Here is a 24,492-nt window from a genome sequence, read left to right on the forward strand (position 1 = left end):
TATGCTGACCTTAAAATAAATGGAATAAATATTTTGTAGGTACCAATAAAATAAAAAATAAAAAATTAGAAGATGTAGAAATCAGACTGGTATCCAGCAAATGATTTAAGTATGTACAATTATTACTAATTGGCAGGTTCACATTGACTGCACATATGAATATATAATATCATTTGTAAATGTCTACCAATTGCAAAATACACCATGACGAAGAGCATTTCCATCAAATTTGTTCCTATATCAGTAACTCAGAGCAAAATCATCGTTCACCTACGACCTTTCTACCTATTGGCAGTTCTTAGTTATAGATTATCGTTGGTCACCGCGTATTTAACTCTTTTCAATTTCTACTGAATATTCAAAAGATATTAATTTATCAAGAATGGCGCTTAATGTTGGCTTTTCAACTAAAATTTTAAAGCTACATCGCTAGAAAATTTATTTCTCAATGTAGCTACACTATCTTCAAAATGAAAGGTGCAACAGCAAAATACAAGGTGGAAGAATTAATGCACAACTTAACCATATTCTGAAACTAGTCATACAACGGATTCATTTCAGTGAAACAAATACATTTTTTTAAAGAGAGTTTTAACTTGTTGTTGAAAGAATTGGGAATGTTATTAAACAAAAATTGTGAATTTTATGAGCAAACGCATCTTTTTAACAGGTTAAATGTCCAGCTTCACAACTCCCAACCTAATAAGTGTTAATTTAAGGGCTGAAACCTTGACAATGGATTGGCTTCGCAAACTTTATCGGTACAAGGTTATGTGACACTATTAACCACAATACACTTAAGATGATATTTGCAGTACAGGTTGGGACCGGTTTCACTTAACCGTCACTGGTGACATATGCTTCATAAATAATAGGTGCATCGTGATGTCGCGTAATCGCTCCCAAAATTGTGTGCAAGTTCTTAATTAGAAGTGCTGGCCACCCATCATTAATCCTCTCCACCTTGCGTTCGTTGCAGAATTCCGCATCAGCAAGTACTGCGGTGGGCACCTGATAGTGGGCAACGAGGTCCACTGGGAGTCACTGGACGGTGACGACGAGGAGGACGAGGACGCCGTCGGTGACGTTTACCACCCACAAGCCACCACTAACCATGCCGGAAGTCCTGCACCGAGCTGGCAGCAGCCGAACGGGGAGCCAATGCTCGATGGAGCCGCTAATGGATTCGCTAATGATGCTCGATGGCATGGCACCAGGGAGGATGGCACAGTTGCGGAAGATTTACGGGTTGCATCGGACTTCGAGAATGACTACGGTGGTAGCAGCCCCTACGCACGGATGGTTCGAGCCGGGGAGCCCCGCGCCGAAGCGCTCCAGGCGGCCACGGTGCACTCGTTTCACAATTTGAAGATATTTAAGCCCATCGACGAGTCGGAGCTCCAACAGCAGCAGCATCTGCAGCACCAGCTACAGCAAAAGCAGCACGAACACCAACAGCAGAATGATACGGACGAGCGCAATCCCGAAACGGAAGCTACACGCAGCCGGAGTCGGCAGAGGCAGAAAGTTTTCTCGCAGGTAATATAGTGGCACATGACTTTTTGGTCAAGCACAGCTCATTTGCTAGGTATCAATTCGCAGCTATCAAATGCGTTTACGGTATTCTTTTGCTTGTGAACATGTCTTTAATGTGTAGTGACTGACTGGAACTCAATCAACTGAGTCAAATGTTTCATTTGATCTAGTGGATATGCAAAATCCGTACATCAAATATGGAACACGTCGGATAGAACACACATACAATGCTCCACAATGGAACACAAAGTGACGTGGCTCGCCTAAAAGTCGTTGTTGACGCAGGTGAACTGTCTTACACCTGAATAGAGTAGCTTCCCTAAATACTATTTGAGGATATTACGATATCACATAGGAGATATCATACCCATAAAGAGACATCTTTAGCATGTTCATGTTAGTAAGAGAAGAAATTACACAACAGAGAATTTATTGCGGGTAATTTCAAGACCACCCGGTTTCGAGAGGTACAACTACAGCGGTACAATGGATCCACCTAGGGCTAGGAAAGTATTGTGAACCGCCTTCAGTGCGGGGTCGATATTTGATGGCGACAGTGGGAACTGTCCGAGCGTCGTTTCCAAGTTGGTAATGTTGGTCTGGAAGGTCTTCAGCGCGTTCTGCAATTTGGTTCGCTGTGCGAGTGACACCGCGTTGCTGTTAGTCGTTCCGTACGTCGCGTATAGGTTTTTGATGCCGGCTATAGCTGTTTTAGCGTTGTTCAGGGCCGCCTGCACGTTGATGTCGCTCATCACGTCGTTGACTGCCAATGTCAGATCCTTCACCAGTCCAAGCATATCCCCCAGTCCCTTTTGCATTTTAAAGACGCTGGGTGATTTTGTCTGCGCACTACCGGAGGCCTGACGGAAGATAGGATACAGTTAAGATTCGGGTACGTTTGCACATCGACATCTGGTCACTTTGTATAACTAACCACAAAGGCGCACAATACAACGGAAAGCAAAAGAAACTTCATGGTGTAGCGCTGGTTGATGCAATTCTTGCTACCTCGTTTTAGAAGTCCGTGTAAAACGGCTCAAGATCCAAACTTGAAATGATCGTCTAGGAACCAGTACTGATTTCATTTTATCGACGAGCGGCCAACAAGACCTTCGCAACGAAAAGCTGTTTGCATGGCAGCATTCGGTACACCTGTTTAATCAGTTTCTCACACATTTATCGCCGGTTGGTGCGTTCGTGGAAGTGTTTCTTCAAAATGTCGTCCGTTTATCTTCTTTGTGACGCATGTGTATTTGACTCATCGGGTGCCAGATTTAGCCGCTAGTTGTTCATTTTTCAGTGGCAGTTTTATTATACATACTTGTTTTAAACTGTAAAATTTATGTTTTGTGAGATCGGTAACATTTAGATAAAACAATCTTTTGGCTTAGGTTTACTGATGTTATCATTAACACACCATCTATTAAGGCTTGGCACTTTAGTAATTATCTTATTTGGATGTGCTTGCGAGCAATGAAAAAATGTGTGTATGAAAAACAATATAAGAAAGTAAGATGAAACGAGCAGGAAACTATAAAAAGTTGAAAGCTTGCTTTATTTAAATAAGTGTACATGGTTGCGAATCCTCGCTCAAACGACAAATGCCTCAAGAGAGGGAGACACCTTTCTTAATGAGTTTTGCTAACTTAAATTCAACATTTAAAATGAAATAGTGAGACACGGATAAGGGTACCTTTGGGTGCCATTGTGATGATGTTTGAGATGGATACTTTTATTTTAATTTATCTCACCCTGAAGACCTGCCCCAGTGGGGTCAGCGCACAATCATCTAGGCCATAACACACCGGTGGTGTTGCAATGAATGTGCACAATAAATAAAATAAATGAAACCATTTCCACGTACGGGGGGCCAGCCGAGATGCTACCCTCTCCAAATGGGCTGGTCACGAATGTTAAAAGGTTGGTGTACCTAGTCCCGCGACCCTGTTACGATAACCCCATCAGGGTAGGTAGAAGCGGAAGGTGTCATTTGTCCGTTTTTTATTATCGTTCCTCCTCGTGCCTGCGACATTGCTAAATTCCGTAAATTAATGGGAGTTTTCGTTTCGCTTTTTCTCCGTTTAATTTTCTACTCATTGGATCGGATACGGACCGCATCGCTAGGACTTTCGTGTGCTGAAAATTTTGCCAAGCAATTTGGACGTCGTGGAGGACATAAAGCAGATTGGCAACGAGTACTACTTCAAGAAGGACGTCGAGATCGTGGTGGACGACAGCGAGAATGAAATCATCGACGGAAGGGAAGAGCAACCGGTGGTGGTGGTGGACACCGCCGGGCAGCAGCAGCAGCGAGGGGTGGACGACTTCACCACGAGCGACGGCAGTGAACAAACCGAAACGCTGGACATCGTGGTCCTACCGGCGCCAACGAAGGACGTGGAAATTTACGACACCGAACTGCTACCAACGGAAGCGACCACTCGCGAATCGGATGGCGATATCAGTGTCATCGGGTTGATAACATCAACCCGCATGGGAACCACAAGTGCGGCTACGCCGGTTGTGGAACCGTCGGGTTCGCCAGCCCTTTCTGTCGTGGAAACGACCCTAGGACACTGGGACGAAACTGGATTAGATCTTCCGGAACATGAGGGAGCGGATAATCGGACCAAAGACACTGGTGTCTATTCGGAAAGCGACAGTACGCCGTTCAGTTTTAACAACCGAACGTTTCAGACCATTCAAGACACTGTCCGGCGGCAGGAACTCGACGAAAGCCAGGGTCCCTATCCACCGGTCGGTGGTTACGATGAAGATGAAGGCGACGACGAAGACGATTTAGACGATATCGATGATAAGGATAGCAACGTAGGGCGTACCGACCACGATTCGGATGGTTCGTCCGAAAGGCCGCACAGAAAGTATCTCAGGTAACTTAAGATTTACTTTGGCGTGTGGTACAAACTATCTTCCATGTGATCTTAACTCTCGATTTGCAGCGTGCAACGGACTCAGTTGAACCATCCTCTGCATCAAGGATTCCTTATGACCCCCAGCTATCCGAAGTACTATATTGGTGAAAGTGTTTGTCGGTGGACATTGCATGCCGGACTGCATCAGCGTATAAAGTTGACCGTGCTGGATTTGGCACTGCGATGTAAGTGTGCGGCACGTAGGAAAAAAACTATGTAATCATTATTCTGGACTGTGTTCATTCGTTTCTCATCTCATCTCTCATCGCATGGCAGTTGACGAAGAATGCCGGGATTATCTGCAAGTAGTCGATTTGAACACGAATCGAACGCTCTTCCACAGCTGTTCGGAAAGTAACCGGTTGATCGAGATCGTTAGCATACAGGAGAGGCTTGAGGTAGGTAAATCGCGTTACTAGGCCAAAGAGGCACAAAAGATGTAAAGCATGATTAATAGCTTTCTTCAAACCATCAGCCATGCGGCATGCGATTGCTGCCATTGCCATGCACGTTTGTATCCTTGAGCGTGCAGGATGTTCTAACATATACGTTTTGTTTCTTTTCACGCGTCGCTTGTACTACAACCATCAATGCAGGTTTCCATACACACAACAACCAAAGTCATCTATCCCAAGCGGGGCGTGCTAATACATTACACAGGTGAGTGTACTGTTTGATTTTGACCAGCTGGTTATTTACCCTTGGGCTTGTTTTGAATCGATAACAACCTGGCAGAAAATGGAGCAATTTTACTAGGTAAAATTATGCTTAGATGAGACGAATTTGTATCGAGAAACCAATGAACTAACATTTAGCATAATGAGGAACGCAAAAATCAAAGGGAGCCGTGATCGAAAACGAACGATGGAATAGAAAAATGGATAAAAGGGTAAATGAAGCCCCGGCCTGGATCTTCATCCTCCTGCTGGTGCAGATTTGTCCCTGAAGCTATGCAAAGTTCGACGCATGCATTCTTTTCGAATATTTGAACCCTAACGGTTCGCCGTAAACTAATCATGCAATTTAGCTTGAATGGAGGGTAATCTAATGTTACATATTAATTGGCCTTGGAAAAACTGCATAGGATAGACAGTATAAATCAATGTGTTTCGCCGAATGAATTTGAAACGGCGACGCGCCCGCGACGAGCGCAGCGAGCGGACTGCGCTAGGTCTGTCGAAAAAGGGAGTTTGTTATACTTTTGTGAAATTAGGGGAGCCAGTGTGCCTGATGATTTAGAGACAATGTCAGATGAGTTAGAGGTAGAATTCGATAATCATGGGGTGGGCTAGAGGCAAAGATAGCTGCCAACGACTGTAAGAAAACGTATGGTTCGCTGTCTCCCTAGAGGTGGTAGAATTTTTCCTTTGCTATTGTTCAATTGCTATTTGTTCAATTTCTTGCGGCACTCCTCCATGACAAGTTATTCACGTGATTCTTGCACTGTTGCAGCAATACCATTCTATAAGCCAAATTACAGGATATTTGCAATACTTTTCTGATAATGGGATAAGCGTAATTACGTTTGCAGCGCATGAATAAAATCTACGACATTTCTTCGTCTCACTCGGTTTTTGTTTCTCTTGGTCAGTGGTAGTCAAAAAATGTACATAAGTTTGTGCTGGCGTTAATTTGTCGTACTATATGTTAGAACTTTTTGCTCTAGACTTTGATGAACTAGTGGTAATTTAACTCGGACTAGATTATTATTTCCTTATCGATGTTTTTATTTATTTTTTTTTTCTGCACGCATTTCTGACTGCTTTGTTTCAAAGCATCAAAGTCTTAACATTTTTAAGACAGTGAATTGAAAAAAACTAACTCTATTGGTATTATTCGAATTTGTTTTATTATAGTTGTTCGTAAATAGAAAGTTTCTTTTTCAAGTAAAATGTTATCTTCGGATTATGAAATTAATCAATTAAACATTATCTAATGCAAAGGCCTTTACCAAATGTACACTTTTGTAGATCGGGAATTTGGAAATGTAACTTTTGTTTAGCATATTGCTTGGCAGTGGTAAAAAGATGATTAAGACGTCTTAGCCCGACAAGGTTGCCGACCGCTGCGTTTGATGATTTCTCTCTCTCACTGTTCAGTGAATTCTCTCCCATTATGTTGCCCTTTGGCGGTTGTGCCTTTCCTCGTTTATCTTCTGCATTCATTTAATCTTTCTCTTTTCCTCCTTCTAATTCTAGCGCTAGGATGCGAAGTACCCTCGCCGACGCCGGGACACATGCAGCTGGTCCGGCGGACCGAGCGTCGAGCGAAATTCGTCTGTGATCCGCTGTACGTTTTCCCCGACACGGGCGAAAGCAGTCGCGAGCTGATCTGCACAGCGAAACACACGTGGAACCGTCCACTGCCGGCCTGCATCGGTGAGTATCGCCGTGTTCTGCTGCCAGCTGCTGCATTTGTGGCACAAAATGCACTTCCGGCTGCATGCTACTTTCACTTTCGTGCGTGTAGAGCCTCGATGGCGAAAAAAAGGGGCGCTGCCCGAAAAAGAGAGTTACCCCACGGCTTGTGTGTTTTTCTCACGAAGGATTGAAGAAACTTTGGTGCTATGTATGGAAGAAGAGGATCTCGGAGGAGGTAAACGAATTATTCTCGAATAGCAAGACCAAACACACAATGCGCAGTTCGCGTTCGGTTGGTTGTTTTAAGAATACAGTTCAAAGTGGATGACATTTGACTGATTTGTGTGTGATATAATAAGTGGCGGCCAGAGGAAACAGTGATACCGTTTCCTGTTTGTTTACCGTAAACAACCGACGTCAATGGCGAAAGAACTGTACGCGTTGGTGCATTTGTTTGTGTGCGTTTCAGGAGCGAAAGTTAAGGGAAGCTGGGGCTGATTACAATGGCTTATTTTAAAGGCAATCTGCTGCGCTTTTTGTATAAATATATCTTTCTTCTATCCTGCTTCATTCAATATGACGTTATGAGCAGACGTTTACAGTAGGCTTATGTTGGCTCGCTAAAAGAAGCCCTTCAAAATTGTAATCTCTTTTCTGAAGGACAAAAAACATTTTTTTAAGAACAGAAAACATGTGTTGTATACATGTTTTCAGGTCCGAACTGTTATGCTATTAACGAAAATTAAGAGTTATCTTTGTACAGACGCGGTCACTATTGCCCCAACTTGCCCTACGATGCATGTTGTGCCCACCAGAATGCATTTTGTTGCACTGTGTAGGTTGCAACGACCGTGCTGTTTTTATTCAGTCAATTTGTTTAACAAGTTTTAAAACTGCAGATGTTGACGAATTGCCCGAAGAGGTGACATTCACTATAACATTATGCTTAAGCCAACGTGGTGCGGCAAGCATTTAACTATGAAGCGAAGTGTTGTTCTAACACATCTGTTTTAACGCAGCGGAATTTTAACTGAAAATTTTGCGTCTCCAAAAACATGTATAGTATACGAAGGAACACAATAAGATGTGTTTGTGACGTTGCAACTACGTAATTGTCGGTTAAATATAAACGCACAATCGCTTACCGTTCCGTAAACACGTTCGGAATCTTTTTCATTTCCTTTTTTATGTTTTGAAAATTTAACTCTACCTTTTCCATCACCGGCGGACCACGTGCGCGCAACGTACGAGCTGTCACTTGACACTTCACGGATGCCGAATATCATTGAGGTCGTTCACACGCAATCGCTAACTAGTAGAGCCGCGCATGGAAATGCGTATGTGTATGCTGTAAGAACAAAAGTTGCAAGAGATTGTTGGAAAACATCATTACATAACATGATCATAAGTATCACATTGAAATATTTGTTACAGATTGGGAACAAATGTTTCGTGCTACGAAATAACTGTACTGCATTGTTTTACAACGTGTAGCCAAGTTTATATTTTGAATTATTCATTTGTAATCAAATTAACTACGAGATCTATTGCTTTCTGTATGAATTTTTTTTTACAAATTCATTAAATTAATGTTTCCCAAGTTAGGTCTTAATGGTTTCCGCTATGCGAACTGCTGGCGCCAGCCCCAACGGTTTGTACAGCATATGCTGCAAAACATAGCGAGAAACAGAAGAGGCATGGTTGACATTAGTTTGGCCAGCGAGCTCCATGTATTCAACATGGTCGCAATGAATCATCTATAGCGAAATAAGCGAGAAAGATTTTTTTCAACAAAAGACACAGATTAATTTTATATTCAACCAATGGACAAGGCGAAAGATTTATGCGCGGCGGAAGAAAACCGTGGAATGAAGAAAAACGAAAAGCAGGATTGAAGTTGAAACTTGTATGAAAACAACCGATACCTTACGAACTAAGGCTAACGATTGTTGGATGGTTTGGTCATATTTTGATAGTTCTGCTTGATGAAATATCTGCCGTAATCTGTACAAACTTACTGATGTACCATGTATATGTATTCAAATGTCATTGTACTAACTCCGCGTTTTTTTTACATTTTATATTTGTAAATTTTAAATTGTCGTTAAACTTATTTTTTAATTGGTTAGTTTTACACTCCAAATTCACCTAACTTCATTTGCTTACTTCATTTAACATTTACATATTGTTTTAAGTAGAAACTACACCATGAATAAACCTGTAACAGTATTTTGAAGTCGCTATATTCAAAAGTATTTGCAATCGTTACAAATTTCTCGGTTAGGTCCAAACGATTGAATAATTTAGTCTGACCACATCATTACATTAGATTGGCTTTGGAATGTCGTTTCGGAAGGCCGCACAATTTACTCACCGAGCAGCTTGATAGACCATTCCATCCCAATCCAATAGCATAATGAAAGTATTCCAGCTGATAGTGAACGCTCCTCGTGTCCAGTTCGCATTATCTGCGGCTGGCAATATCGCGTTTCTCTGAGGACGGTTTCTCTGGCCAAGCTTAAACTCTTATCACCTCGATTGAACTCTACTGATTGCCACTCGTTGGTCTACACGGACGTGCGCATTATGTGTGCACCCGTCTGAGCGATTCAGTCAAGTTCGAACCATTTGCCCGTTGGTTGGTTCGTTCCTAGGAAGTGTCCAATCGCTCTTTGTCGCAACGTTTGCCCATCATCGCAGGGGGCTTGGTTAAGTAACTAATCGTTCAGTTAAGCACAACAACGGACCAACGCATAGCTGAACCGTTCAGCGTTGTTGAACTAGCCCCTGCTAATGTAGTAAATGCTTCTCTCTTTTGCCCGGTGTTTATTTTTAGAAAAACGAGCTACTGAAGGAAGCGGTCTAGTGTCCCATTACGAGCAGACGCGCAGGTTTGGTGATATTGACAGCATGTCGGATAAGCAGGCGGACACCGTTTACGGTAGGTGGTTTATGCTTGCTATACTGGAGTAGCACTTTGTTGTGTTATTCGTGTTGATAATGTTTCAATTATTTCTCCTTTTTTTCTTTCTTTTTAGATATTCTCATCCCATCGTTCATCATCGCTGGCCTATTTATTGTTAATGGCATCGTGTTTGCGGTCATCATGCGCTACCGCAACAAGCGAAAGCAACGCCTTGATCTAGAGAGTAAGGAACTAGCGGAGCTGTAGAAACCTTATCGTTGTCCATCCACTCACACACCAACCTAAACGGCATCATTGTTCCGCAATCCAACATACACAAATCTGAGCCATGATCAACAGCAAAATAGACATATACTCTCGGTTGGATTGGGTTGCTTTCGGCGAGTTTCGAACAATTAATGAAGGAGAGCGCAATGCAAGCACAAAATTGAAACGAAACACAAAATTGGAAAACAAAATCTGCCATCGATCGATCACTAAAATCCTTTGCATCCTCTTTACCGTCGTGTAACACTTCCGACTTATGTTAACACGGGTACACCCTCGGTTGGCATGGGCTTTTGGCGAGTTTGGAATAATGAAAAGAAGGAGTGCAAGTGAAATTGAAATGAAAAACAAAATTGCAAAAAAAATCTTTCATTGCCCGATCACTAAAACCCTTCGTATCATATTTACCGTCGTGTAACACTTCCGATTCCGTGCCATTCGCGGGTACTTCGTCGATTGGGAGAGAATATCGTGGTATAGCATTGAAGTGAATGTTTCTTTGCGCCCTGCACACCTGAACAGATTGTCACCAGTGAGGAAAAACATTGTATCGAGAGATTCTTTTGATGGCGATGACGCACCAACGGATCGCATACGGGCTGCTGGAAACCGTAGGGCGCGTATCAACTTCCCGACTGACGCAAACAGTACCACTTTCAAATGCTTAAACCGATAGTAACGAGATGCAACGAGACGACTCTTTTCCGCGAGGGAAACAAAAAAAACCAACACAATTGCACCAAAATCCAACTTTAAAATGCACGCTTTATGAAATTGGCACGGAAGAGTCCAATAAATTGTGGTTTTTGGTAGTAAAATGCGATGTTTGATGGAAGATGCTCTGATAATGTGGTGCGTTTCGTAGCGCAAGGATGTTATATAGCGAGCGATATGGGTGAAAAACTGTACAAAAATTGCATGTAGATCGGTGCTACACAAGGAGCACAAGATATCAGAAAGACTGTAGAGCGAACGGACAACGTCAGATGTAAAAAGAATGTCCCTATGGAATGAGAAGATACACGTTAGCTTAGAAGCAGCAGGAAGACGCATAGAAAAAAAAACTCCCGCCGGAACGCTCTTGTAACAGCACCACAAACAGTTTACTATTACCGAATCACAAACATGATTAGAGAAAGTTAGCCGGCGGCCACCGTTAAGGGAACCAGATCAATTAGAATTCAGAGCCAACGGACATATGAGAAATATATGTATAATTCGAAATCTTGTTTTGTCTCTGGACCGTGGTACCTATGGAATCGGGAAATGGAGATGAGCTTTTGCTTGAAACGACAGGAAATAAGAAACGCTATGCAGTACTGAGATATTTTAAAACTGCTTGGAAAAATGAAAACAACTCCATGAAATTCGTGTTGACTAGACACGTACTTTTCAAGACAGTTTTTCAATGTTAATCACACACGGCGAAGGTGAAGAAGAACCAGATGAAGGTAAATTCCCTTCAATTATTAATACAGTTTACAAATCAAATTTAGCACTGAACCACCGTGCAGAACGCAACCATCCCAAGACGGGATAGACAATTGCTATGCCAAAGATTAGAATAACAGTTGCGCAGAAACAGTGAAAACCATTCCTGGCAGGGAAAGTACAGCAAGCTCTCATAGTGCTCCTGAGTTGGCCAAGTTTGTGCATTGTAGATTTCATAGAACTTGCCATTTGGGACGATTTATTGAATGATCTCTGGAGTATCAACATTCGCCGCCGTAGACCATGCATTTGGACAAGATGGACCAAATTAGGCAGTGCACATTACGTTTCGAGTATGTACATACCGATTTTTCGTTGTTTCCGTTCAGCTCAGTTACAGGAGAGTTGTATTTTTAACGTTCATCTCTCTCGTTTCCCCTCATCCGGACACACACCGGAAGCTCGCGGCCCAAATCCAATGCATATCATACAAGATTCTTCTGCTTTTTGCTGCACGATGTGATAAGTGGTGAAGACGGGACATAGACACACACACACACATACACTCAAAAGTAAACATATTTTGCTATACTGCATTTATCTTTCCTTGCCCCATCCCGCGCCGATATACTTCGCCACGGGCTCTAGGCTTTACATTTTTGGCTGAAGCATTATTCTGTGTCAACATACACAGCTCGATGGGATGAAAAGTTGCAGAGTTGAGAGAAAAACCCCTAAAAAACGGAAGAAGAAATAGATTAAACAATTCAAGCAAATATCGTTTTGCACTGGGAGGATTCAATTGTATTGTGACATAAAGTTCCCAAAACCAAACCGATGTATCAATTAATATAAAAGCCGGGCCGAAATCGGAGAAGTTAAAACTGTTGAAGGAAAAAACACAAATTAATGCCATGTAAAGAAAGAGAAGCAAACAAGAAATAAAACTAAAGCCTAACACATACATACTAGGTTTGTATTTTTGATATCTTTTGAAGACAAAGCTGAAATCCTACATGCCGATCATTAGTACCTTGTTGGCCGTGAAGGGAGAGAACTATGATCCGGACGCGGTTTATGAACTTCTGTGCAACGAACTACACTTAAGGCAAGGCTAGAGCTCACATAAGTCGAAATCTGACGAATCTGCCTTAGCCGTGTTCGAGAGTCAGATGCTCAGGAGGATGTTTGCCCCAGTGTGTAAGGTGGGATAATGGAGGAGCTCCACAGTACCGAAGGATAGAGCGTGGTAGGCCTAAAATGCGGTGGAAGGATGGTGCAGTTTGTTAGAATTAGAGGTATATGGTCTAATTTCGGATCGGGAAACAAGGAACACGTGCGACCGATTCCACTATACACACAGGAATAAATTCTTTATTCAACAGTTCCGGTCATTTGACACATGCAGTGCTGCCAGTGTCATCAATTCAGTAGTTGTTCAAACCAGCTTGGTTCAACACTTCTTGTCAAACCAGGTTGGTTCAACACTCCTCCTCAACGCTGAACGTTTTGATGCCGATTGCCTCCCGATGTTGTCGAAGCTTCACCGCTTGCAACGGTTTCGTGAGTAGATCAGCTTGCATGTGCTCGGTCGGGCAATACTGCAGTAGCACGATGCCGTCCCGAACCATTTCTTTCACAAAATTGAATTTTGTATCGATGTGTTTTGTCTTGCGTTCAGCTCTGTCTCCGCTAACCATCGCAATGCAACTTTGGTTGTCCTCATTGACCACGACCGGACCAACCTGTTGTTCGCCAATATCTGCCATTAGCTTGAGGACCCATTTTACCTCCTGCAGACACTCGGCAAGGGATACATACTCGGCCTCGGTGCTAGATAGTGCCACACACTTCTGCTTATGGCAGCCCCATCCGATGAGCCCGCCGCCGAACTTAAAAAAGAACCCTGAGTTGGATTTGCGGTCGCTCTCGTCTCCTGCCCAGTCGGCGTCCACAAAACATTCCAGCTTCTGTTCGCTTCTTCCGAGGTAAAGTACGCTGTCCAGTGTACCCCTTAGGTAACGTAGTATTCGCTTAGCCTCATTCCAATCCGCTTCTGATGGATCTTGTACTCTCCTTCCCAGAATGGCTGTAGCTATTGAAATATCGGGTCTACTGGTCACAGCAGCGTACAACAGAGCCCCAATAAGACTTTGGTACGCTTTCGCCGAATCCAACTTCTTGCCAATCTCCTCCTTTCGTTTTAAGAAGCCGGGATCCATCGGATATTTTGACGGCTTTGCATCTTTCATGCCGAATCTTTCCAGAACTCTTTCCAAGTAGGCTTGCTGATCAATACAAAATTGTCCTTTGTTTAGCCTAACACGTATTCCAAGAAAGAATCTTAGATTACCCATGACACTTATTGTAAAGTTCTGTTCCAGGACGTGGACCACCTCAGAAAATTCCTCCTCCGTGTAACAAATGACAATTACATCGTCTACGTAAATGAGTACAAAAATGGACTTATCCGCTTTTTTGCAAATGTATAGGCACGGGTCCGCCGTTGATTGAATGAAACCCTTAGTTTTCAGTACGTCGTCGATTTTCTTATTCCAAACACGAGCTGCCTGCTTGAGCCCGTAAATACTGCGACGCAGCCGGCAGACTTCATTCGGTTTACCACTCTCGTACCCTGGTGGTTGTCGCATAAAAATCTCCTCCTCGAGATGACCATGAAGATACGCTGTCTTTATGTCAACGTGTTTCGCCAACATCTTCCTTTTGCTCGCTAAAACCAGCATCGTCCGAAAAGTTATCTGTTTTACGACTGGAGCAAAAACTAGATCATAATCGGTCCCGAATTTTTGGCAAAAGCCCTGCGCCACCAAACGTGCTTTATAACGAACGAGATTGCCGTCTTCGTCCGCCTTGCATTTGTAGATCCATTTCGACCCGATTGCCTTCCGTTGTGGCGGCAGTTCCACTAGCTCCCACGTATTATTTTCGCGATGGGACTGCATTTCCTCTGCCATTGCCGACTTCCACTTGGTGCTCTGTGGACCGGATACAGCTTCCTTATACGTCCTTGGTTCAGGCAAACTTTCCATCACCAAATTCACTTCCTCGTCGTATCTTACCGGCGGAACGCCTGCTGTTTTCCTCTGTGAACGACGAACGGTATCAGTAGACTCCGGAGGTTCGATCTCTGGCACCGCAGCTCCAGCTTGAACTTTACAGTCATCATCATCCCACAGTCCACGAAGCCAATTGTTGTCGTTGTCGTTCCAAAACCCTCGTGGCCAACCATCACCTGGACAATCCTTGCCGTAGAATTCGGACTCAGAGGTTGTTTCGTGAGTCAAATCGGGTTCAGCTTCCTGTATCACTGTTTCATCGAAAGACCACTCGATTTCTTCCCTTCCAGTCGGACTATCCTCCAGTTTGGGTTCATCGTGATGATGCTCCTTAGATCCGTCGCTGAATTCGAGAAAACGAACATCCCGACTGATTTGGATTTCTCCCGTCCGTGTGTTTAGCATCCGATACGCTTTATGTTCCGCGGAATAGCCGACGAACGTCATTCGTTTCGCCTTGACGTCTAACTTCTTACGCTTTACCGACGGAATGAACACGTAACCGACGCATCCAAATAGTCGCAAGTGGGTCAAATTTGGTTTTCTTCCAAACCAGATCTCGAACGGCGTACGGTCTACTGCAACAGATGGCAAACGATTTTGCATGTAACAAGCGGTGTTGACTGCCTCCGCCCAAAATCGCTTGTGCATGCCCGCGTCCTGAAGCATACACCGGGCCATCTCACTCAGAGACCGGTTTTTCCGCTCCGAAACCCCGTTCTGCTGTGGTGAATGCGCCGCAGTGTACTCCACCTTTATTCCTTCATCCGCGTAGAATCTCCTAAGTGTCTTGCTGGAGTATTCTCCACCCTGATCGGAGCGAATGATCCGCGGTTTACGTCCGAACTGATTTTGAACCAATTTCACAAATTCGCGAATCTTATCCTCGACCTCAGATTTTTTTTTCAGGAAATAGACGAAACTATAACGACTGTGATCGTCTATTAAGGTCATAAAGTAACGACATCCCCCTGGCGTCGTCTCCTCCATTGGGCCGCACACATCACTATGGATTATATCCAGCACTTTAGTCGATGTCTTTTCTGCTTCCTTGGTGTGTCGGCTGTCATTCACCAATAAGGCCCGTTCATCAGCCATATTCAGTCGGTATAGGCCACCCACTTTATCAGCTGTAGCCACGACTTTCGCACCGTAAACAAGCTTGCAATTGCTTTTGTCGAACACTGTATGAACACCTTTACTGCAAAGTTTGGGCACTGATATAAGGTTGCACTCTATACCCGGGGCAAAAATAACGTCCGTTAGTGTTATCGACACGTTCTTTCCAAAGTCATTGTCGCACGAAATAACCACGCAATCCCCTATTCCACCCGTACGGATAGATTTGCCGTCCGCTGTAAAAATCTCAGGACGCACACTTCTGTCTAAACGGCTGAACAACTTTTCATCGTTGGCTAAGTGTGATGTTGCACCAGAGTCAATAAGCCACGCACGCGTAGTTCCGGGAACACTGGAACGCACCGAAAGAAGGAACGACGCTTGGTCGTTTTCGCGCACTGTTTTTGCTCGTTCTATCACCTTTTTCTTTTCGCTGCTTTTCTGCTTCAGGAACTGCTTGCACGCCTGCTTCTTGTGACCGGGTTTTCCACAAAAGAAGCACACAATAGACTCCTTGTTCGTTCGGCTGCCCGTTTTCAGCGCCCGCTCCTCCGCCGCATCACCGCTATACAATTTTTCGCTTTCATCCAGTAGCTTGGACCGCACCAGCTCCATTGTTAGATCTTCGTCGGAGCGGTTTTCCAAAACGGTGGTGAGGGTATCGAAAGCCTTTGGTAGGCTCCGCAAGATCATAGCTACTTGCATGTATGGTGACAATTTTTCTCCAGCATTCTCGAGACGAGAATACAATTCCTCCATGCTGTAGAGGAAATTCTCCATACTCTCTCCTTCAACGAAATTTGCGCTGCATATTTCCTTTAGAAGTGCCACTTTTCCAGTTAATGTAGCTTTATGGTGGTGAGCCTTCAGGGCATCCCACGTGGATTTGGCGCTTGTTTTATCCAGTATGAGGTTATGTTGGTTGTCCTCAACCAACAAAGCGATGGTGGCTCGCGCCTTCGAATCCCCTTCCGTCCAATCGGAAGTTACCGGTGCCGGCGCGACACCCGGGTCAACGTATTTCCACGTTCCCTCCCGCATCATCACCATTTTTACCTTGAACGCCCACGCTCGGTAGTTCCGATTATTCAATCGAACAACACTCACTTTAGAGAGATCCATTGTATTTTTTGTTTTTCTGACTGCGACTAATTTCACTTTTAAAAAAAACTTCGCCCGAAAGATTAACAACACTTAATACACACCGCGTGGCCTGGGCCCATAACCTGTTAGAATTAGAGGTATATGGTCTAATTTCGGATCGGGAAACAAGGAACACGTGCGACCGATTCCACTATACACACAGGAATAAATTCTTTATTCAACAGTTCCGGTCATTTGACACATGCAGTGCTGCCAGTGTCATCAATTCAGTAGTTGTTCAAACCAGCTTGGTTCAACACTTCTTGTCAAACCAGGTTGGTTCAACACAGTTGAAGCCGCCAATAATGCTGGAATACGGAATTGGACCAATTTGGCAGGCGGTTTAGGATGGAGCTTCGTCAGGCCAAGACCGCTGGTTGTAGCGACATTTAAGTAAGTAAGTTTAGGCAAATAAGTATGTAAAGGTATAGATACCGTCACTGTTGGTATTTCCCTCGATAACATCGTCCCGCTCAACATCGCTCTGGAAGGTGTTATGAGGAGCGCGGGCTTCGACATCCGGGGGACGATTGTCACCCGCTCTCTCCAATTCCTCGGTTTCGAGGATAACATCGACATCATCGGGCGGAACGCTAGGACGGTGTACGAGTTGTACACCCGACTGAACCGCGAGGCCACAAGGATTGGATTGATGATCAATGCGACGAAAACAAAGTACCTGCTCGTCGGTGCCTCTGACTGCCTTGAGGTAGTAGAGGAGTTTTGTTACCTCGGCACTGTCGTAACTCCGGACAATAACGTGAGCTGCGAAATCCGGAGGCGCATTGTTCAAGGGAATCGTGCCTACTATGGACTCCACAAACTCCTGCGGTCCAGATAGTTCCTCCCACGCACGAAGTGTGACATATACCGCACGCTGATAAGACCGGTCGTTCTCTATGGGCATGAATCCTGGACTCTGCTCACGGAGGATGCCAACGCCTCGAGGACTGCGCCTCGAGCGACGCGTGCTCCGGTCTATCTTTGGCGGTGTGTGTGTGAGTAGGGCGTGTGGAGGAGAAGAATGAACCACGAGTTAGCTGAGCTGTATGGCGAGCCGGACATCCTGACGGTGGCGAAGGCAGTCAGGATTCGTTGGTTGGGGCGATGTGTTCAACTATGAGCGGGCCATTAAAGAAGAAGAATATAACATCGTCCCGCGAAGAAGAGAAACCTCTGAAGAGCAATCGGATGTATCTACACTAGTAACTGGACAGTTTTGTGCAGTTATAGCAACGGCAGTAAAATGCTGCTTTTTATTTTACATTCAAGTACTGCTGACAGATAACGACCGGTTTACGCGATGCACTTGTTGTAGGCGGCAGCGATGGCCGCAAAATCGTTGGCTGCGGCGTTGGCCGTGTTGGTCGTGCAGGTGGTGACGGCGACACCGGTGTTGGCGATATCGATTACCTCGCCTGTCTTGATAGTGGCGACATCGGTTGCCACGTTGCCAATGTAGGCCAGAGCGTTGGGTACGGTGACGGTGGCACAGGTGGACGCCACGAACACCCCGATGCATCCGTTGACGGAGGCGGTCGACTGACCGACGCGGGTGACGGCCGAGTTGATGACAGCGATCGTATTTGCGAGTAGCGTGTCGACGACGGTCGTGGCCTGGACGGCACAACCACCGAGTGCGGTGGTGTAGTACACATCGGTGCGGACAGCTACCGGCAGATAGGCTTGCGAGCAGGCCACCACCGTTGCGTTCGTGCTGGCCAGGTTGGCGATGATCGGCTGGATGACGGCGGATGCGTTACCTGCGATGGACGCATTGGCGGTGGCGACCGCGTTCAGCGTGACGGTGTTCAGTTGCGCCAGGCTTGTTTGAACCGATGAGACTAGACTGGTTAGGTTGTTGTAGACATTGCCCGCTGCAGCCGCTACACTGTTGCGCGTGGAGGTGCCCACCAGGTTGAACACGGTGTTGAGCTGTTGCAGAGCGCCGTTGATCCTATTGTTGGCCTGAGTAAGAGCGTTGCTGAGGGTCGGCTGGACGTTCGCGATCACATTGTTGAAGGAGCCAATGGCCGAGTTCAGCACGTTGTTGGCGTTGTTCACGGCGGCATTCACGGACGCGCTGACGGCGGCGATTCCGGCCGCAGAGTACGGTACGGCGGCGTTAGCAGCGAGCGTCGCGTTGACTCCGGCAACCGCGGAAAGCTGCAGAGGAATGTTGGCGGTGGTGTAGAGAACTCCGGCAGCATCGGCCAGGAAGTTGCCGATCGCACCGACACCGGCCGGTCCGAGTGCTCCAAGCAGCGACGTCGCCGTGCCAGGGTTGGCGGTTGCGTTCTGGATGGCTTGGATGGCGGTGGCCAAGTCGGCGTTCAGGGTGGTCGGTAGTGAACCCAGCGCGGTCGCGACCGTACCGCTTCCCAGTACGTTTGCTGCGGAATTGACGGCCGTGTTAACGGCAGTGGCTACGTTGTTCAGGGCGTTGATGGCGGTGTTGCCATTGGCGACAGTCGGTGCACTGCTCAGCACGTTTCCGAGCGTGGACAGATTCGTGTTCACTCCACCCAGTAGGGTATTCAACGCGTTCGTAATGGTGGCGACCGTGTTGCCCAACAGGGTACCGGCCGAGTTGCCGATATTAGTTAGGGCCGTGTTGAGCGCACCCAACGTCGAACTAACCACATTGTTCACCAGGTTTAGGATCGGCAGATTCGAGTTGAAAGCCAACGTACCACCGGCACCGATGTTGCCAATGCTAGCGCCACCCGTGAGCGATCCGCTTGCTGAAAGCGATCCAGAAGTGCCTGCCTGTAATCCTGTAGCAACACCATTTAATAGTGTGCCCGCTCCATTGATGACCGATGAGGCTAAGTTCGCTATGCCGCTTAAAATTTGCGGTTGTGGCTCGGCCTGCAGGGTAATGGTGGATACCGGTCAGCTATACTCTATTCGCCCAGCTGTCCATCCGCTCTGATACTCACCTGTGCGGCGGCCAGCAGCGCACAAACGAAAACGGTTTTCTTCCACAGCATTTTCGCACTTATGGTTTAGAGATGAGAGCTCTTCTTGTCTTCGAAACTGTAACGCTTTGGTGAACGTTGCGGACCATTTTATACCACCTACCGGGGATCACAAAACCGATCAGACGCGAGGACCCTGCTGGATCCCTGCTGGTCAAAGCAACCCATTGTGCTTCCTTACGCAATGAAGTTGCATAAATTTATATGGATTGTTCTGGTATGGAACACAAACATAAACTTTGCTCATAAACAACAGTCTTTCCAATATGCGGCGTCACAACTCCTGGAAAAAACACGTGCCTATAACGTAGCACCCAGAATGTTCCTGCTCCCGACAGACAGAGGAGAAGCTTTGTCCTTCGAACGACAGTGTGACGTCTCTTTGGGAGATGCGATTCTGGAATCGAATTTTATTTATTTTGCACGTCTCGACTCTTTTGCTCGAACCGTAAACGTCGTTAGACAATATTTTCATTGATCGTTTTATCGCCATTTGGTTGAAGAGGGTTTTAATTGTATTATCCAACAACTACGATCGTGTAAATGTAAACTGCGTAAGATTGTGTAAATGTGGTTGGCAGTGTGGTAAAAATGCTAAACAATTGCTTATTGTAAACCATTTACAATGGCCGGATTATTCGAGTTTACTTTCCGGTATGCAACAGTGAGTCACAAACGAACTGCTATAAAATGTTTTTAACCCTGAAAATTTATAAAAATATGAAAAGACAGGATGCATACTGTGCACAAAAAAATCGTACACTGTAAGTGATGCCATAAATTGAGTGAACACAGTAAAACTGTAAACATGTTTAACGTTTGCGGTCAATGAACGACCTTAAAAACAAAATGTATGTTCATGTTATAGTTAAACTACTTAAACAACATCGCGTGCCTATGTAATTCGATTGTGAATTGACATTCGAAAACTATAATTTTCAAGCAAAAAAGTGAACATTTTATTCAAATTTTAAGTTTAGTCAAACCACGGTGTTTCAGTGAACCAACAGAGTCTTTAACAGAGGGTAACAAAATTAATTTTCTGTCTATTGGACAAATGTGGGCTTGCACACTAGCTTGAATGGAGCTACAACTACTAATCCAATTCCACTTTACTCTACTGACGGCTTAGCCTAGATCATCCTTCCTCTTACGCTTAGGTCAATGCTGATGTATTCTACGTCCTACAAGACCAGCTAACAGGACAGGGTCCCTCGGTTGAATTCGCATGATATGACCAGGTCTTCTAGGCCGAGGATTTTCATTCACTGCATCACAGTGAGGTCAGATCAGTCCCTCCCCGCATACGGTACCAAAACATTTCCATTGCCGCTGATGAAGCCACTAGGATGGTCGCCGCTCGCTTAGTACATTGGTATAATTCTGTCACATAGAAGAGCCTTCTACCGATCACCATATCATTAACGTGTGCCATTAAGTTCCCAGCATGTAGTTTTGTACGGCCCTATCCTGCGATGGGTTGAAGGACAAGCCTCTTGCTGGAAGAAGCTGAACATTCATCTCCAAAATTTATTTCGTTGGAAGTTCTTCGCTTCCGTCCAAATTCATCTGATATATAACGTTTGTAACGATCATTCCATCAAGTCTGATTAATTGCTTTCTTCTACAAGACTTGTCGCATGAATAATAAATAACAAATATTGTTACAAAAAATAATACAAATAAATACAAATACAAATACACTGTCCTGATATAACAAAAAGTACTCTTAATCTCGGTATTTTGAGTTAGTGCTGTGCCCTCAATGTATGGTTCTGCCGGCTCATTCTGGTGGACCCGATCACACAGCATGCCATGCTATGCAGCCTTCGTTCCTTGCCTTCCAAATGATCCGGCAACCGGCTGTTTTAGAAACCGGCATTAGAAAACAATTTCTAAAACCTCAAAACAATATTTTATGTTAGCTAATTTGTTATGGCTTGAAGTATTCAATTGTTGGATGAAATTTAACAGAAACAAGAAAATCCTTTTATTATTTAGACAAAAAATAAAACTGAGATTGTAAGAATCAGCGGCTACTACGTCACCAAGGCGAGTATGGAGTAGTCTGAAATTGGCGAAAAACGCATGAGAACGAAAAATGTGGAATGATCTAGAACACACCGACACTTCAAAACAACATTCAAGGCCCTGTAGGATTCTTCTACCGACACGTTCCCCGGACGAGGTGTGTTTAGTGTTGTTTATTCAACTGTTTCTTTATCTGCGTTACTTGTTCGGACTGGGATTGGCTCTTCGAACACAAATTGGTACGTATGCGTACATTTCTAGCATTTTATCATACAAATGAATTCCAGAATTTACGACAGTGAGGTGGAAACTTAAGATTTTCGTAAGCAAACACACAAAGTGAGCTTTTCGAACCGAAGATCGGTCTTTATTCCTTTCCAAAATGTGCGATCGCCGTACTGATGCGCTCTAGCTACCGTTCTATTCCATAAGGACTATGTTGTACAACTACTGGCTGTGCGGGTTCAAGCTAGAAGCCGTCCTGGTGCCCTAAATGCTATCTCGCTACCGCTTCCTTCACCTTCATTCTGGCCTTTACGAGTTCGATGTCTGGCACATGGCCAACAGCATGTCGAGGCTTGCGGACTTCGCAACTAACCCGTGGTACATGACGGACGCGGTACTTTCGGCCCGCTGAATCATGGCCAGTCCCTCCAGATTTACCGCAGCCAGCACCAGCTTCGTCTCGAAGGTGGTGTCCTGCAGCAGTGTGGTAATCATGGCAACCGTCTGTTGGTAAGAGAAGGAAAAAGGGTTTGAGAAACAATGGAAATTATGCTTGACCAGTTCTTTGATTTATGGCATCAAAATTACCTCCGTAAAGCAACGGGCTATTCCGGCCTTGATGATGGTGCTGGAACTCGTTGAGCCGAGATTGAGGCAGAAGTTGATACGGGTGTTGATGTAGCGAGTCTGCTCGCGCATCACCTGATTGTACTCACTGATGAACGCGTCGGTGTAACCGGTGTTGGAGTATTCGTTCAACGCGCGATTCAGCACATCACGCATTGTGTTCTGGAGGCTCGTGATAGTGCCACCGTACTTGCCGTTGCAATTTGCTGCATAGGCACCGCCGAACGACATGGTGGCTGCTAGCCGGAAGTTGGTACCGTTAACGATATTCGTTAGCTGTTGGACGGTGGACTTTACAAATCCATCCGTACCGACGTAGATCTGCGTGATCTGAGTCTGCAGCTTACTGAAGTAGTCGGCCTGAACGGTCTGGTAGGAGGTATTGAACGAGATCATCGCATCTCGCAGCGCCTGGGCCTGGGTGCGGGTGCTCGAGTCCTGGATGAACTCATTCAGCCGCGACTGAGTGCTGAAGATCTCGTTTATGCCAGAGTTGGTGTCTGAAGTCACCTTGCTCTGGAACGATTGGACGCGGCTAACGATCTGGTTGTAATAGTCCCTCTGCGTGTTGTTAACCGAGGTGAACGCGTTACCGAGATCGTTGTTGTAGGACGTCAGGATGTTGTTGGCCTGCTCGAAGGCAGTCCGAACCGCTTGCACGGTGGTGGTGAGGGCCCGCTGCATCGTTGTCGATACTGCGATCGAACCACTCAGCTGGATCAGTGTGTTGATCTGGATGTTGGCGTTGACGGTACTGGTTGTGACCGGGCCGGCGGCAAGCACCGCCACCACCTGCTTGTACAGCGCGTCTAGGTTGGTGGTGATCTGGGTCAACGCATCCAACAGGGTGGCCACGGCGGACGTGATAGCGTTGCCATTTTGCGTCGACGTGGATGACACCACGTTCGTCACCAGGGTAGGAGCGGCGTCGAGGACCGCGTACGCCCCATCGATGGTGGCGTTAATAGTGGCGAACATACAGGATGGGGCGGTCACGCGCTCTCTAGCAATGACCGAAATGTTGCGCAGAACGTCATTCACCGGACCGGTGATCACGTTCACCAACTTCACCAGCGAATCACCGGATTGGATCAGTGACGTAACGCCGTTAAACTTCGGCAGCTGGTAGCCACCGATGGCACCCTGTAGATTTCCGGACACTTCGCCGACGAGACTGGCAGCCGCATTGATGTTCGGCGAGTTCCTCGTCACGAAGTCGATATCAATTTCCAGTCCCAGATCAGGCGAGGCATGCTAGGAATATTACGGCGGTAGGAAGAATGAAAAGAGTGTAACACATGTCTGTGTAGCAGATCGCTGGAGGTGAGTGTGGAAAAAACTCTATCGATTGACCACTTACGCTCAGACCTAACAGCAACGAGACCAAAATGGCGCTGACCGCTGCCCACTTGCCCATGTTTGACACTTGTAGAACGCGTACTCGGAGCTGCCAGAAAATACTGCTGTCAAGTCGGAATCAAACCCGATACTAAGTAGAATCTACCCAGAGGCGGCTGTCTAATAAATTTTTCGGAACTTCTCTCTTTTTCGCTTTTAAATTCCTCAGTCTAGCCTGAGTCGATGGTACCGTTTCTCTAGTACTACCGTGCAGTCTCCTCGAGCACCTCTGACACACTCCTGCTTTCTACCGGCGCTGGTCCGCTAGTTTTTCTGAGCCCCGAGCCAACACGACAGCCATCGGTTGCGTCGTCTGTTTACTAAATCTGGTATCTGGAGCTCCACCAGGCAATGTCACCATCTGCAGCTCCCGCGTCCCTCGTCTACAACGTGTACGCTCGGGTGTGTAGGACCTTCCGAGCTCCCGACAAACACGAC

The 24,492-nt window shown here is 45.7% G+C and overlaps 3 protein-coding genes across 3 annotated transcripts in view; 1 reads left to right on the top strand and 2 right to left on the bottom strand.

The window, feature by feature from the left end:
* LOC131264113 (uncharacterized) overlaps positions 1-12,002 on the top strand; it is a 72,237-nt gene extending 60,235 nt beyond the window's left edge. The window contains exons 5-12 of the mRNA XM_058266402.1: positions 980-1,539; positions 3,661-4,427; positions 4,497-4,654; positions 4,746-4,867; positions 5,066-5,129; positions 6,668-6,847; positions 9,666-9,770; positions 9,868-12,002. Coding sequence (XP_058122385.1) covers positions 980-1,539; positions 3,661-4,427; positions 4,497-4,654; positions 4,746-4,867; positions 5,066-5,129; positions 6,668-6,847; positions 9,666-9,770; positions 9,868-10,001 — 2,090 coding nt within the window. The 3' untranslated portion in view covers positions 10,002-12,002. The remainder of the gene's footprint in view (positions 1-979; positions 1,540-3,660; positions 4,428-4,496; positions 4,655-4,745; positions 4,868-5,065; positions 5,130-6,667; positions 6,848-9,665; positions 9,771-9,867) is intronic.
* A 6,086-nt stretch (positions 12,003-18,088) lies between these two features.
* LOC131264114 (extracellular matrix-binding protein EbhB-like) lies at positions 18,089-19,785 on the bottom strand. The gene is made up of 2 exons (XM_058266403.1): positions 19,735-19,785; positions 18,089-19,663 (listed from the first exon to the last, which is right to left on the bottom strand). The coding sequence occupies exons 1-2, from the start codon at positions 19,783-19,785 to the stop codon at positions 18,089-18,091; spliced, it is 1,626 nt and encodes a 541-aa protein (XP_058122386.1).
* A 2,396-nt stretch (positions 19,786-22,181) lies between these two features.
* LOC131265900 (uncharacterized) lies at positions 22,182-24,073 on the bottom strand. Its single transcript, XM_058268242.1, has 3 exons — positions 24,017-24,073; positions 22,618-23,910; positions 22,182-22,533 (listed from the first exon to the last, which is right to left on the bottom strand). The coding sequence occupies exons 1-3, from the start codon at positions 24,071-24,073 to the stop codon at positions 22,339-22,341; spliced, it is 1,545 nt and encodes a 514-aa protein (XP_058124225.1). The 3' UTR covers positions 22,182-22,338.
* Between the last annotated feature and the right edge of the window lie 419 nt (positions 24,074-24,492).

Source organism: Anopheles coustani, chromosome 2 (assembly GCF_943734705.1).
Source record: "Anopheles coustani chromosome 2, idAnoCousDA_361_x.2, whole genome shotgun sequence".
NCBI lineage: Eukaryota > Metazoa > Arthropoda > Insecta > Diptera > Culicidae > Anopheles > Anopheles coustani.